Source organism: Geotrypetes seraphini, chromosome 7 (genome assembly GCF_902459505.1).
Source record: "Geotrypetes seraphini chromosome 7, aGeoSer1.1, whole genome shotgun sequence".
Taxonomy (NCBI): Eukaryota; Metazoa; Chordata; class Amphibia; order Gymnophiona; family Dermophiidae; genus Geotrypetes; species Geotrypetes seraphini.
Window position 1 is genome coordinate 43,655,431 of NC_047090.1, and position 16,553 is coordinate 43,671,983.

Consider the following 16,553-nt stretch of genomic DNA (forward strand, 5'->3'; position numbering starts at 1 on the left):
ATGAGTGTTCGTCAGCCACTGGTACAGCTATAATTTATTGGCAGCCAAGTTTCCTTGAAGTGATGGAATTCAGAGCTGTTTAAGGTCCGATTCACTCTCTCTCAGCAGAGAGTCACACGAGGTAACTGTTCAGGTCTAATTATTAAGAAAGCGATGCGTGCAGGACACCTGTGGTAAGATGTGAGCTTCCTCGCATCCTGGTAATTATAATTAGCAACTTTTCACTTGGACCTTGTCAGATGACTTCCTTAGACCAATCCAGAAACAGATCTTAGATGAATAGCCTTTCTGTGTAAGGTCTCATACAGGCTGGGAGACACCGGCGCCATTAGACAGATAAGAACAGGATAGAAGTATAACTCCCCCAAGAATCACACAGTCTAATTATGAAGACATAGATGAATATCCTTGACTAGAATACCATTCTGGCACATACCCAGAATGCATCAGGCAGAAACAGCAAAGATGTGTTCTTCTTTCTCTCTTCTTGCAAAGTTCATGCTGGAAAGATTTCTTGCAGACAATGGTTCAGGCTTGATGATGTCAGAGAGGCCTAACCTTCAGGTGCAAATAAGGAAACACCCCTACAGACGTGGTCAGAAAAGCGCATTTTTGGTGCTTCATTTACCCTGTTTCCGCCTACGTCATCAGAATGTGCACTTCTGGTAGCGCAGGCACTCCAATTTCTGCTGACGTCATTAGGAAGCATATTTTTGGGGTCAAAAATCATCAGAAAGTGCATTTCTGCTGATGTGGCATGGGGTGGGGCATGGGTGGGGCCACCATCATTCGTTCCTATGGGAGGGGGCGTGGGTGGGGCATGGGTGGTGTGGGTGAGGCAAAGGGAAAAGTGGGCATAGTATGGATGGGGTTTGGGTAAAAATGGGCAGGGTTTCGGCGGGGCATGGGCATGGTGTGGGTGGAGAGTGGGCGTGGCTTAGCCCAGAAGTGAATGCTGATTGTTCAATCCTTATCTTTGACAGCTGTCAATCATTTTGACAGGTGTACCCATTATACTACTTGTGTGTATATGAAAAATGGATGGAAGAAATTGCATTCAATTAATACTGTTATTATGGGGGTGGAGTCAGGGGTGGAGCTTGGGCGGGGTACTCTGTTGGTATTTGTTAGGCTTAGCTTAGAGCAGTGGTCTCAAACTTGCGGTCCGGGGGCCACATGCGGCCCGCCAGGTACTATTTTGAGGCCCTCGTTATGTTACCATTGTTCTGGAACGTTGCCTGCCTCACTGCTGTAACCTCACACAAGTGCTTTCCTGCATCTGTACAGTTCATAGTCTTTAAGCACACGAGACAAACGCGCGCCGACGATTCAGCGCAAGACTTCAGCGCGCCGCAGGAAAACCTTCTTTTAAAGGGCTCCGACGGGGGTGTAGGTAGGGAATCTCCCACTGTACTTAATAGGGATTGCGCTGGCATTGGGGGGGGGTTTAGGGGGTTGTAACCCCACATTATACTGAAAACTTAACTTTTACACTCCCCCAACACGGCACCGCAAAGCAGCGTGATCCCTATTAAGTAGAGTGGGAGGATTCCCCCTACACATACCCCCGTCTGAGCCCTTTAAAAGAAGGTTTTCCTGTGGCACGCTGAAGTCTTGCGCTGAATTGTCGGCGCTCGTTTGTCTCGTAACCGTAAAACTCTGAGCCCTTTAAAAGAAGGTTTTCCTGCGGCGCGCTGAATTGTCAGCGCTTGTTTGTCGGCGCGCATTTGTCTCGTCACCGTAAAACTCTATAGTTTATAAATCTTTCCTTAATTGCTTCTGATAATTTCAGCTATACACAGCTGAAAGCAGTGCAACATGCAGAAAGTGAAAAACTATAACGAATTTTACCTCGTGTAAAGTTGTCATTTCTGTAATAAGACATTAACTATTTTTTCTGAGGCCCTCCAAGTACCTCCAAATCCAAAATGCGGCCCTGCAAAGGGTTTGAGTTTGAGACCACTGGCTTAGAGGGTACTTTGCTTGAAGAAGTTGAGAAACACTGGTGTGAAATACTTTAATTATACTGCTAAAGTGTACATAACTTGTTTTTAAAAAACAATCGAGAATACCAATGATAAGTTTTATTTGCAATTTTTTGGTATGTATGAAGGCTATACCACAAACCCAGCGAATATGATAGCAAAAAGTTATTCTAATTTTTTTGGTGTTTGTGGGCCATCTTTGACCCTAACTCCTGCAAATATGGAGAGGGAAGTGTATGTGCAAATGATCATGCGCAGTTTTACTGCAGAGTACATCTTGATATTACCAGGAGTACAGTTGTAGGGCCTGATGTAAATTTGTCTGTGTGCATTTTTTCATGATTGGGGCTGGTTCCGGGTGTCTGTTTATTTAAAGGCACATATGTACCTAAATTGCCTTTATAAAACAAGCTTAAAATAGCACCCTTTTGAATATCACCCATAGGCAATGGAATGAAGTGAACCACTGGGGCCATGGGCCAACCAACCTTTTTTTGTGGCGCAGTGGTTGGAGGGCTACAGCCTCAGCACCCTGGGGTTGTGGGTTCAAACCCTGCGCTGCTCCTTGTGACCTGGGCAAGTCACTCAGTCCTCCATAGTCCCAGGTACGTTAGATAGATTGTGAGCCCACCGGGACAGATAGGGGAAAATGCTTGAGTACCTGATTGTAAAACCGCTTAGATAACCTTTATAGGCGGTATATAAAAACCTAATAAACTTGAAAAACTTGTTCCACACAACATTACAGTAGTAACTTGGGAAACTGAAGTGGGGGAGTGGAGGTTAATTTGTTTGGCCTTTCCAACTGAAAAGGAATTCTGCTTTGATGTTTCCCTGGGGATCTTATTATAAAATGAATTCCCCTATGAATAACTGCAGAATTATAAAGTACAGGATGGCTAGTTTTCCTTAAGATACATAAAATGACAGGGTGTTTTTTTGTGCTAGGTTATAGTGATACAGTGATTTGGAGAGCTTTGTTAAGTTTTTATACTTGGTCGAGGCATTGTTACAAACAATTATTGTTCAAATGTGAGTTATCTTACTGTTTCTTTGTTGTGATATTCATACATAGAATATTTAAGGTTGGAGATTGTTGTATGGAGCTGAAATTTAAAAAATTAAATTGTTGATTGCACGTACTGTACTTGCATTTTAATATATGATTATTCCTAATCAGAGTGTAATGTGGTTGTACAATGTAATTTTGGTTTCCTTATTTATTTTCCAGAGTACAGCCAAACTACAACTTAATGAGTGCAGTGGAAATAAAATAGTGTAGCTAAGTCATCCCTCCTTATGTCTTTTCCTTGAATGTTCCCTTTTCTTCTTTTCAAAACATTTACTATGTAACTTTTCCCCTTTTATCCTTTTGTATTCTTGTTTCGTCTGTTTATGAGTCTGTTTTTTACCTTATATAATATTATTTGTATGTTTTTTAATATGTTTATATATCTTATTGTAACTCGCTTAGTAAATTATGGATAGGCGATTCATCAAATTAATAAAATAAACATAAAATAAACATAAAACATAAAGATAAAGGGCGTGCCCTTAAAAAAAAACGAAGCCAGCAGCAAAACCTGCTCTATGAAAGCATGTCCTGCAAGGCAAGAGGAATATTGCGCTCTGATTGTTTTACGGCTGGCTGAATTGACCGACCCATTTTGGGGGGAATTTGTTTGTTTCATTTTTAAAATGGAGCGGTTTATGGTCATTCAGCAGGGAAATTACAAAAAATTTATGGATGTCTGGGAACCGTTAACTAAATATTGTTAAGATTGATCTTTTTAGATGTCCCTTTAAACATAAACATCCAGGATGGGGGTAGTTTTGGAATTGGTTTAAGGCAAGGGTGTCCAACCTGCAGCCCGAGGTCCGCATGCAGCCCCGTGAAGTATTTTGTGCGGCCCCGGTCGAGGGCGATGCAGTGTTTTCCTCTGCTTACCCCAGATGTTTATCATCTTGCTGGCTCCCTCCTATGTCTTGCTGCAGCATTTGTGCGGCCCCAGAAACATTTTTTTTGGTCAATGCGGCCCAGGGAAGCCAAAAGGTTGGACACCCCTGGTTTAAGGGGTATATATTGATTTTTCTTGACGGTATCTATTTGTGGATTAATAGGTGGAAGGGTGGAGGGGGGGAATAATTTGCCTTTTAATAATTTTTTGTAAGTTTAATGTGTTTTATTTTAATACTAGTCTTTAAGCCTGTTACATTAACGGGTGCTAGAAAATATGTCTGTCTGTCTTTATTTCTGTCTCTCTCCCTGCCCCTCTTTCTTCTTTTCTTTCTGTCTCCCTCCCACTATTTGTCTTTCTTTCTATCTGTCTCTCTCCCTGCCCCTATGCAGCAGCATTCTCTTTTGAAGGTGCCATGGCGGTTCCCCTCACTGCAGCGGCGTAGTCTTGGAAGAGGCTCATCAGCCAAAAGCACTCAGCCGCACCGTGGGAGAGCCGGGGGAGGAAGGCCGCTGCAGCCTCGCGCTTCCCCCCCCAGCTCTGTAAATATATTTTAAGTATGAGAGAGGGGCCTTGAAAACTGGGGAGTAGAAAAGAAATGGAGATGTGGGCGAAAGTAAAAGATACTCAGCTTTCCCGATGTCCTATTTACCGGCTCCGGATGACAAAGTTCATTTTTAGTTCAAAGCCGAGGCCGCGGCGCCTCTCTCGATCCCTGCCTGGTGTGGTTCAAGAGAGGAGCTGTGGAAGTGGCTTTGAGTTAAAAAATGGCGAGGAGGGTCTCCGCCGCTGTCACGGCCTGCTCTGATGGGAGGGGGGAAGTCTGCTGTCTTTTCCACCTCCAGTGACGTAGTAAGCGCCCATGCGCACTCTTGCCGGCACATCCCGACAGATCAGATCTCAGGGAACACGCGGTGAGAGTGCGTATGCGCGCTTACCATTTTATTATTATAGATTCTATGTAAATGTATTATTTTTGTGCACTTCTGTAGTTTAAAAATTGAATAAAGAATTGCAAAAAAAAGAAGCAGGGTGACAAAGGGAGAGTGGGAGAGGAGATAAAAAGTGAGGGAGAGGCAGGGGAATAGAATGAGCCATTTATTTTTAGTTCCTCATCAGAGGATCCTGGATCTTCTCTGCCTAGGAAGAAAAAGCAAGACCGGGTTCCGTCCCAACTTAGCCCAGAAGCAAAGTGCGCGCGCGCAGGGACGGGAGCGCGCTGTTGATGGGGGGGGGGGGCAACCGCGGGTTGGGAGTTATCCTGTGAAGTCTCTCCCTAGGGGTGGGAACGCCAGGGGGGAGGAGCATACAAGTGCTGAAGGGCGGGAGGGGAGGGGCTGGCAGAGCAGGCGGCAGGTGAGGGAAGGGAGCTGTGAGAGGATGTACGGCCGCGAGCGCAGGATGCGCAGCGCTCTGTGCGCGAGGAGCCGGCAGCCCTGAAGCTGCCACGGAGACGGGGGCAGTGGGCGGGCGGCAGGTGGCGCCCCCCACTGCCCTTCAAGGCGCTGAAGAGGCGGTTCCGGCTGCTGGTGGCCGTCGGCTTCCTGCTGGTTTGCCTCTGGACCGCGTATGTGCAGCTGGTGGCCCTGGAAGACAAGAGCCCCCTGAACCGCGGTAAGTGCCGTTGAAGTTTGGGGAGGCGGCCTGGGGACTCGGTCAAATGAACCAAAGTAGGGGGGGGAAAAAAACCACTCTCCAAAACTTCCGAGAGTCGAGTGATTAAAAGGAGTATCCTAAATTCAATGAAATAATCACTCTCAAGTATTCACAATGACATGTTTTTAGACTGCGTACAACTGTTAGTGAATTTTATGCTCACAGAATGCAAAAATGTAAGAATGCAGATGTCTAAATTATTTGCATTTTGTGCCACTAAGGTTATGCTTTTTGCTCTTATAATTTATGTTTTAAATCTGAAGGCAAGCTTATCTTGTAACTTGCAAGAGCAAAAAGCATAGCCTTAGTGGCACAAAATGCAAATAATTTAGACAATAACAAGTTTTTGAATATGCGATGATTGGGCGGTGAGGTAGTAGTGTTGGGGTTCTTCCCCCCTGTTATTGCCTCCATTTTTCTGAACATAAAATTCACTAACAGTTGCGCGCAGTCTAAAACACGTCATTGTGAATACTTGAGAGTGATTATTTCGTAATAACCCATTTGTTGCACCATGTGGTCTAAGCTTGCACCCGAGCATCATTGCCGATGGAAAAACGAATGCTTTCTGCACAAAAAAGCTGCAGAACCGGGAGGTTGAAAGGTTTGCGGGCTCTGAGGCTAAGCAGTGGTTTAGACTCGATGTTAAAGCAGTAATTACACAAGCAGGGTTAAAGTTCTACTACTGTGAACATAAGAACATACGCATTGCCTCAGCTGGGTCAGACTCACGGTCCATCGTGCCCAGCAGTCTGCTGACATGGCGGCCCAACAGGTCCAGGACCTGTGCAGTAGACCTCTATCTATACTCCTCTATCCCCTTTTCCAGCAGGAAATTGTCCAATCCTTTCTTAAACCCCAATACCGTACTCTGCCCTATTACGTCCTCTGGAAGCGCATTCCAGGTGTCCACCACACGTTGGGTAAAGAAGAACTTCCTAGCATTCGTTTTGAATCTGTCCCCTTTCAACTTTTCTGAATGCTCTCTTGTTCTTTTATGTTTTGAAAGTTGGAAGAATCTGTCCCTCTCTACTCTCTCTATGCCCTTCATGATCTTGTAAATCTCTATTATACCCCCTCTAAGTCTTCTCTTATCCAGGGAAAAGAGACCCAGTTTCTCCAATCTCTCAGCATATGAAAGGTTTTCCATACCTTTTATCAAACGAGTCGCTCTCCTCTGAACCCTCTCGAGTATCGCCATATCCTTCTTAAGGTATGGCGACCAATATTGGATACAATACTCCAGATGTGGACGCACCATCGCCCGATACAACGGCAGGATAACTTCTTTTGTTCTGGTTGTAATACCCTTCTTGATTATATCTAGCATTCTATTCGCTCTCTTAGCGGCCGCTGCGCACTGTGCCATCGGCTTCATTGTCATGTCCACCATTATCCCCAAGTCCCTTTCTTGGGTACTCTCATTCAATAACATCCCTCCCATCGTATAGTTGTACCTCGGGTTTCTGCTTCCCACATGTAATACTTTTACATTTCTCAACATTGAACTTCATTTGCCATCTCGTCGCCCATTCCCCTAGTTTGTTCAAGTCCCTTTGCAATTCTTCGCAGTCCTCTTTAGTCCGAGCTCCACTAAATAGTTTGGTGTCGTCCGCAAACTTTATTATCTCACACTTCGTCCCTGTTTCTAGATCACGGGGGAATTTTAATACAGGGTCATCTGAATTTCAAGAAGGCACCTGCTTTACATAGGCAAACTATGCCTTTTCTAAAGCGGGCTGTCATAACTCTTTCACACCTGCTCCCCAGAAAGTTTAGATTAGATTCATGCATATACTTTGTGCTTGTATAAGAATAGGTTGCAACTTTGCCTTAGGAATGGTTTTGTGCTGATCGCAATAGGTACCGTCTTGTACTGTGCCTACTTTTTACGTTTGTATACTGCGTGCCAATTTTGTGAGTGATTTTCAGTCTTTATATGTGTGTGTGTGGGGGGGGGGTGAAGCATTCTTAAATTACTCCCTTTATGTCTCCTGACCTGTAAAAGGCTTTCTTTTACAGTTGTTGAAAGTCAAAAGAAAAAAACAAGCAAAGTCAAAAGAAATCAGAAGAGGCAGATGCAGTGGCCCTCCTTAGGAACCATTAGTATTTCATGAGGGAAACTGTTCAGCAACTGTCCATTTTCATTGGAATCTTGTTTTTCACTCCAATTTCACTTGCACTTCTTCTCACCTTCAAATTTAATCTGAAAAGTAATGCCCCCGTCACAAAATAAAATTCTACATCCATTTCATCTTCACTCTAAAATAATCTTCCACTGTGCTCTGAACTGGAATTATAACTCTTTCATACATACAAAAGTATTGCTTTTCATTATGCCCTCTATTCCTTGCCTTTAATCCAAGGAAAACAAAGCAAATTCTCTTCCAATTTAAGTTGATGTGTCTTAACACATTGGAGAATAACAAACTAAAATTTAAGGTAGTAATTACATCAGGCAGTCCCAGGTGAAATCATATCTCAAAAGAATAAAGGCTAAGTGGTTTGTAATATTATCTGGAATATAATTCAACCTTGATGTGATTGTGGGCTTGATGCCGGGGTCTGCTTCTCAGTATTTAACTTGGTTGGGAATCATTGTTAAGACCATATATTCTTGATAGATGACAGGATTTGATCAATAAAGCCTTCTCTCATCTAACATTGACTATCATTTCCTTTAAAACATAATGTGTTCTATCACACTTGTTAATTTCAACTCCTATAAAATTATTTGTCTTCTGACACATTTGTAAGCTATCAAATACCATATAGAATTGTTGAATTTAAGAAAGGAGAGAATAAATGTTTATCATGGACACAGAAAACATGCAACCCCGGAGGCCTTACTTCTTTCTATGTTGCTGGACAAGCCTCTACAGCAGTCTCTCAAATTTTTTTAACCCTGGCACACTAAATGGAGCAATTGTTTTTCCTGGCATATTATAATTGAAATTATAAAATTGCTAAACCAACAAAAAATTGAAATTTGATAGTTATTTTATTTAAAGTTCTTTAAGCTATGTATGGGTAATTGTGACAACGGTGAAACTAAAGTAGATAGAATAAAATTGCTAATCATTGCGATGGATTAGCTTGTTTTTGAGTGAAATTAAAATGCGGCTCGATAGTTGACAAGCAAACACTCATTTCATTATCCACCATCTGCAGTTGTTCTCTTTTTTCAATTTAATTTCTGTCAGCTGAAAATCCAGGTTCGTAAAGATAAGAAGATCCAAATGGTAACAAAAACCTTGATTGCTTTGTTGCTCAAGTTAGGATAACTACTGCATAAATATTAAAATAAAATTACTTGCCTTTAGCTTTCAAGGACCAAACAAGTTAAATCAGTAAAAAAAACAAACCCACAAAAAAACCCCTAAATATTTATAGTTTATTTTTTTTCTTTTACCTCATCGGTTTGGCTTGGTAGGGCCTTATGGATCGCCATATTGTTTTCTCCCCACTTCATGGCTCTTGTTCTGTGCAGGTTTTTCCTGCTCAATTTTCCTCCAAGTGGTTGTTTCATTGTGGAACTTGTCTTCACCGACATCCTTCTGTGATTTTCGCAATGTTGGAACCTCGGCCTTTCCAATTTCTTATTCCCTTGCTTTTTTCCTCTTCAGTGCATTTTCATGTGGATTCTTCAGAAGAAGTTTCCTGTCAGCACTGCCAGGAGTCTGGCACCAGCCGACGTCAGTAATTCAGTGGTTGTATCCTTATGCACACAGACGCTCATAACATTGACAGACTCTTGCATAAGCAATGTAAATGTCATCTATTCTAGTATTTATTTATGAAGGGAATTTTTACCGTGAAACAATTTTTTTATTGAACACACCAAAACAAAAGGGCAATGAATACAGAATATACAGTTGCTCAAAGAGTATACAGCAAGTATCCCCCACTCCCAACAACCCACCCCCACCCCACCCCCCTATACCCCCATCCCCTACCCCACACTACAAGAAAAGAGAAAGTAAGCAGCCCCAAACAACCTAACTGAGGAGGTCAGAACAAAACCAAAAGGAAAGCGTAACATTCAGGACCCTGAACTCTGTGCCCCAAAAATCAATGCAGAGGACCTCCCCCCCCCCACCCAAAGATCCTCAGCACCCCTACACAAAACAAAACAAAAAAAAATTAAATAAAAAAAGTTGTGGTTTCTCAAATCAGGCTGGGGAAAGTCCACCCCAAGGCTGTCAACCCATCACCGCTCAATGTAAATTAAACAGGTAAGGCATTAAGGATCATACTACAGGTTCTATGAGACAAGGAGTATATATAAGGACCCCAAACCTGCAAAAAAAAAAAAAAAATTAGATTGTCGCAAGGAATGACGCACCCGACCCCTCTCAAGCAACGTCAAAGCATGGAAACGGTTACGCCAAGCTCAATAAGAAGGATCCCGGTCCGAAACCCATTCACCCAAAATTTTCATAGACACTGAAAGGAAAGGATAGGTTTTCTGTCTCTGTCTATGAAAGGACACATTTTAAGTTTTCTGTCTCTGTCCATGCTGGAAGTAATCAAATGTAGAATGTTGGGTGTTTACTCTCTTAATGGTTTGGGAAGAGGTCATTTAATTTATGTTAACTAGGTTAGTTGTCTGAGACATGAAGGCTCAACCCCCCACAGCTCTTAACACCTTTAAGATTTAAACAATGAAGTACATATCCTGCTCACGCACCCCCCTCCCCTCTCTTGTCCATCCCCCTTTTCCTGTGATGGTTACCACTGACCCATGTGAAAGGATATATAACTGAATGTATTCTGGAAATAAAACAGGTAATTTCTTTGGGCCTTCTGTGAATCCTTCTTACCTAAGGAAATTGCCTCCGGACGTCTGTAATAGATGATAGAATGTTTTGCAGAACGATTTCGGGACCAAGAAACGGATCTTGTTCGTTTCAATTTGGGGGCTACGTCCGTGATGGACTTGACATTACCAATATTTTGTGAGTATTTCTGAATTTTGAATTCTGTTCTTTAATACTCACAGGTATTGGCATCATGTTCCAACCCTTTATTTAAATTGTAGGGTTTTTGGTAAACCCGCCGCGGTTACTGTCCTTTTGGCAAGGACAAATATTAATGTGGAGTTTTCGGTAAATTCCCGCCGCGAAAATAAGCAGCTGCCATTCTTTCGGGAAGAATGAAATTAAGTGAAGACTTTTGGAAAGTCTCTATTGTGGAGTTATAGAAACGTCTGCACATTCTGTCATCTGTACCATTCTTTGCATGCGCTTTTCTCTTCTATCGCTTAGATAAGATTTTATAGAGTATAAGATTACAGTGGTGCCTCGCATAAAGGACGCCTCGCACAGTGAACGCTGCACACAACGAACTTCATGTCATGATTCATACAACGAACTTCGTTTCACACAACGAAGTCACCCGAGCTTCCACGATCGCTGCCGATGTATTGCATCCTTCCGCGCAGGCACTGCAGGCAGTCGTTAGTCACTGCGCTTAACGCGTTTCACATAACGAACTTTTCGCATAACAAACTTGCTCCTGGAACGAATTAAGTTCGTTGTGTGAGGCACCACTGTATATTGTATATTATTAATGTACCTCGCTTATAAGGTAAGGTAAGCGAAAATTTCTGCATTGTTATATTGTTTTTTATTGAAAAAATTCCTGCATTGTGATATTGTTTTCTAATGGGTCATAAAGGCACTTAGGATTCTCCACCTCCTAGACAGATGAGACTTTGTTTGCTTCAGTAATAATAATAATAATGGTAATAACTTTATTCTTCTATACCGCCACAATCTTGCGACTTCTAGGCGGTTTACATTTAAGAGAGCTGAACATTCAGCGATTTACAATATGTGGAGGGAGTACAGAGTACAGAGACTATTAGGAATCAAAATTACAAAATATAATGTTTGCTAAGAATTTCGGAGCTGACCTGTAAAAAAAAATCACAGCTTTCCTGAAAAAAAAAAAAAAAAAGGGAAAAAATTACAATGTACAGTTTGTTTAGAGATTCAGAAACAGCACGAATTAGGATTTCAGAGAGCATTGTGAAAAGAAAGAGTGCTTGGTGAGGTTCTGTTTAGGTGATGTATCTGTCCAATAGGGTAGTTTTTATGAGTTTTCTAAAAGGCATTGTAGGTCAGTTCGGCTTTATTAATGTGACTGTCTAGCCAATGTTGTTGTTTATCTGCTTGGAGCATGAAGGTTCTGTCCAGAAAGGTTTTGTATTTACAATTGGTTATGCTTGGGTATGCAAAAAAAAAAAAGATAGCTGTTTCTGGTTTGTCTTGTTGGGTTGTGGATTGCAGAGTGGGTTTGTAGATACATAGATGCTAGTCCCCAAACTAGCTTGAAACATATGCAGGAGAACTTGAATAATATTCTTGCCTCAACTGACAGCCAGTGCAGTGGTTTGTGGTGGGGGTGACATGGTCATTCTTTTTTAATCCATATATCAAGCGGACAGCTGAGTTCTGAATGATACCCAAATAAACGATATTACAATAGTCCAGGGTAGAAAGCACTAGTGATTGCACTAGTAATCTAAACGATAGTGGGTCGAAGTATTTTTTGATGGTCTTTAATCTCCATAGCATCGTGAAACATTTTGTTGCCACAATATTCGTGTGTTCAATCATAGTGAGGTGTGTGTGTCCAATGTGACTCCCAATATTTTTATTGTGTTGGTAATTGGGTAATCATGGTCTTTTATATGTAGCGTTGAATTGGTAATTTTATCCGTTGGGCTTGCAAGGAAGATTTTTGTTTTTTCTGTGTTAAGTTTCAGTTTGAAGTTGCTTGTCCAATGTTCTATTTCGGTCATTATATGAGTAATGTATTTTGAGGTTTCATTGGTTATGCTATTCACTGGGATTAGGATGGAGATGTCGTCTGCATATATGTAATAGATCAGGTTTGGTTTTTGCAGTGGGTGTCCTAGAGAGGATATGTAAATGTTGAATAGGTGAAAGTGGTGAACCCTGTAGGGCTTAACCAGGTTGTGGATGTGTGGTATGGGTGAAGTGGTTGAGTTGGAGTCGGAGATCTGATTCTGATTCTGTGGCAGTCTTTGGCGGGAAGAGGAGGAGGACAGCCCCTCCTTCTCTCTTTGTTGTAGTGACAAGCAGGCTGACTAGTTCTCAGCACTGTTTGTAGGCCGGCTGAGAACTTTTCAGCAGCTTGTCTTTCCCGTATATGTTTGCACTGCTTATAGGTTTAAATTTCTGCCGTTTCTTGTGCTGTGTCGCCGGAAAGAAAAGAAAAAAATAAAAAATAAATTCCGTTTTAGGTTTCAGGTTTGTTTGGGGAACTTACCGAAACAAAATGAAAAAGGGTAGAAATACATTTGTGTAATTATTAAAACAGACAGTCAGAAAGGCATATATTTAAAAACAAAGCAAAACAAATTATAATGAAAAAGAAAGAGAGAAGGATGAAAACAAAAGGGAGGAAACAAAAAATAAATAATCTAGCACTTTGTAGAAAAGATTAAAATGAATAAGAAAAGCAAGGAGCAAAGTCCCATTACAGTCCTTAAAAGGACTATTATACTCCAAATGCGTCTTTAAAAAGAAAGGCCTTCAAGCTAGTTTTAAATTTATCAAGTGATGAACTTTATTAGTATGCACGGTGCCAAGGTGTCTTAAAGAGGGAATGGATAATAGGTTTTGATAAGAAGAATGTAATGTGCGATGCAGATTGTGGGAGATTAATAACCTGTTGATGAAATCAGGTAGACCGGAAGCTAAGGTTTTATGTATCAAGTTTCAAGTTTCAAGTTTATTAGGTGACTTGATCAATCGCTTAATCAAACATTTTAAGCGATGTACACTTTAAAATTTACAATTATTAGAGAACAATACAATACGTACAAATACTTAAATAATGGTAAATTACTCTTAATTTTAACATTACTAAACATAGGGTAAGGAGGGATGAAATACAATTCCTAAAGTAAAGAAGAAACATTGAGGGAAAATACAAAAGGGAAATAGGTAACACAGGTATAACAAAGTAAAATATGATACTCCAATAATAAAATTATGTTGTAAAGGCATCTTTAAAAAGGAAGGTTTTTAACTCAGTTTTAAATTTTCCAAACTCTTTCTCCTCCCGTAAAAAAAAATAGGGAGGGCATTCCATGTCTGCGGTGCTGTACATGAAAAAATAAATTGTCTCCTCGTATTAATAATTTTTAATGAAGGAATAGATAGCAGATTTTGTTCGCTAGATCGTAGAGTTCTCTTTGCAGAATATGGAATAAGTAACCTAAATAAAAATGCAGGGGTCTTATTGTTCAGAGTTTTAAAAATAATTATGCATAACTTATAAGTGATTCTATGAATAACAGGGAGCCAATGAGCCTTTTTGAGGAGAGGTGTTACATGATCAAATTTTTTAGACTTAGTTATTAATTTTATAGCTGTATTTTGTATAATTTGTAGTCGTTTTATTTCATATAATGCAATTCCTTTGAATAAAGAATTGCAATAATCAATTTTAGACATCACCAAAGAGTGAATCAATATAGTAAGTGCTTTGGGACAAAGAAATTTAGAGATGGAACGAATTTTACGTAACCTATAAAAGGTAGTTTTCACTATGTTACTGATATGATCATGATAATTAAGTTTATTATCAAAGATTACCCCTAAAATTTTTGTATTTTTAACTAATTGTAGGGGAGCGTTATGAATTGAAATTGGAGAAACAAGAGGAAAACTATCCTTCCAAGGAAATAGCATAAAATTGGTTTTTTTGATATTGAGGGCCAGTAACATTATTTTATAAGTAAATCAATGATCTATGGGAAGCCAATGGGAGTTAATCAAAAGTGGTGTGACATGATCAAATTTTTGAGCTTTTAAGGTGAAATGATTTTAATGGCAGTATTTTGAATAATTTGGAGGCAATTGTCTTAAAGAGGGTCAGGATAAATTAACTTTAATTAATACAGGGGCCAGAATTAGTTTTACAGATAGAGCAAGAAAAATATGGAAATTTGTGAGATTCAGGTTTCAAGTTTATTTTTAACTTATTGAATAGCTTAATTTAATTTGCTAAGCGATTTACAAATAAAAAAACAAAAGGTGTACACATATGCTTATTTATAGTAAATTACATGAGCCTGACATATTGACATACAAACTAACAGATGCATAAGGAAGAAAGGGCAGAACTACAATTGTATTAATAGAGCACAAGGGAAGACGTGAATGGTGAGGGCAATAGGAATAGGGAATAAATAAATTAAAGGAGTCTTTAAAAAGGAAGCTCTTCAGATTGCTTTTAAAATGGTTTAGGTCATTTTCTTCTCTTACATGCTGAGGTAAGGTGTTCCATAATTGTGGGGCCATTACAGAGAAGATATCATGATGACGAGTTCCGATAACTTTCAGTGATGGAATTGTTAAGAGTTTTTGATTAATGGATCTTAAAGAAAGTGATATACTATGGGGAGTAAATAGTTATTAATGAATTGGGGTTCGTTCAGAGACAGTGTTTTAAAAACTAAAAGTAGGATTTTAAAGGTAATGCGATGAGTAACAGGAATCCAATGTGATTCGATTAGGATTGCAGACAGAGCTTGATAGGTGTGGAAGAGGTTTAATGAAACCTGGACCCAAGAGGCAGGACTTAGTGCCCCTGCAAATATGGATTCCCTACTTCAGACTTTCCTTTCTAACCTCCGTTCTCCTTTGCAGATTCTGGTCAAACAAATGATTTCAGAATGGCCCACTAGTTCTCGTGCATAATTTCAGATTGAAAAAAGGAGCAGTGCGGGGTTTGAACCCCCAAGCCTCAGGTTCCTTAGGATGTAGCGCTAACCACTACGCAACACTCTTTGAGATCTCTAAGCCTCGGGAAATCCTGCATTATTAGGGCCAGCTACCTACCTGGGGACCGCGCCTGTCCGCTCCTCGCGGAAGAGGGGGTCATGGGTTTCGTAGGGGGCGGGCCCCTGTCTCCGATTGAGATGGTAATAATCCATCTAGAAGTACTGGATGTTTTAATTGCGGAGACCCTGGTCACTGGCTTAATCAATGCCAATCTGGCCGGTGCCCAAAGCCGCCCTTTGGACGGACTTTGGTGCAAAGAGGGGAAACCCTGTATACCAGCTGCCCTTATTATTGTTGACATGTTCTCCCAATAACCTGAAGTTTTTTCCCACTACAAATGAAACTGCTCAGACTATGGTGAACATTTTACTTCGCGAAATCATACCTAGGTGGGGATGTCCCACACACATCAACTCAGATAATGGTCCTGCTTTCACTGCCAGAGTATGCAAAGATTTAGCTATCGCATTCCGCATTGAGTGGAAATTTCATCTCCCATATCACCCACAGAGTTCCGGTATTGTCGAACGCATGAACAGGACTATTAAAGATAAAATCTGGAAAGCCACAGCTGGCACATTTGTGATTTGGAAAAAAATTCCTTCCTATTGTTTTAGCTGAAATTAGGATGTTGCAAAATTAAAATGTGTTTTTCTTTTCTTTTTCTTAGCAGCGGTTCGGATATATGCATGCCCATCCCAGTTTTGGCACTAGGATATTTCTGGTGTTTTCCAGGGATCCTCTTTGTCACTGCAGAGATAAAGACGATCCAAAGAGACATTAGCTTTTCTAAATATGAGATGGTTATGATATGTATTATTTGTCCATATACTTTACTCATGTGTTCATCTCTGTTTTGTTTTTCTATAACAATGTGTTTATTTCCAGAGATAAGTTCAGCTCCGAACACTTGACCGATGGAAGAATAGTTTGAAGCCTAGAGCTATGTGTTTTGTGTCTTGTCTGTGCCATGTGGTCTGTGTTTTGTCTACTTGTTTTGGTTTGAGGGGTACCCCAGGATATATAATATTGGCCATTTCTAGAGCTAGCTCTTTTCCCACTTTTTACTAGCCCAAATGCGCAGTGTTCTTTTTTCCCTATAATTTGCATATGCTAAATGTAGCTTAGTT

General features: G+C 40.6%; 1 protein-coding gene across 1 annotated transcript in view; it reads left to right on the plus strand.

Moving 5' to 3' along the window:
- The window catches only part of B4GALNT3 (beta-1,4-N-acetyl-galactosaminyltransferase 3), a 251,193-nt gene continuing 234,640 nt past the window's right edge, over nt 1–16,553 (plus strand). The window contains exons 1-2 of the mRNA XM_033951856.1: nt 1–21; nt 5,446–5,557. Of these exons, the coding sequence (XP_033807747.1) occupies nt 1–21; nt 5,446–5,557 (133 nt within the window). The remainder of the gene's footprint in view (nt 22–5,445; nt 5,558–16,553) is intronic.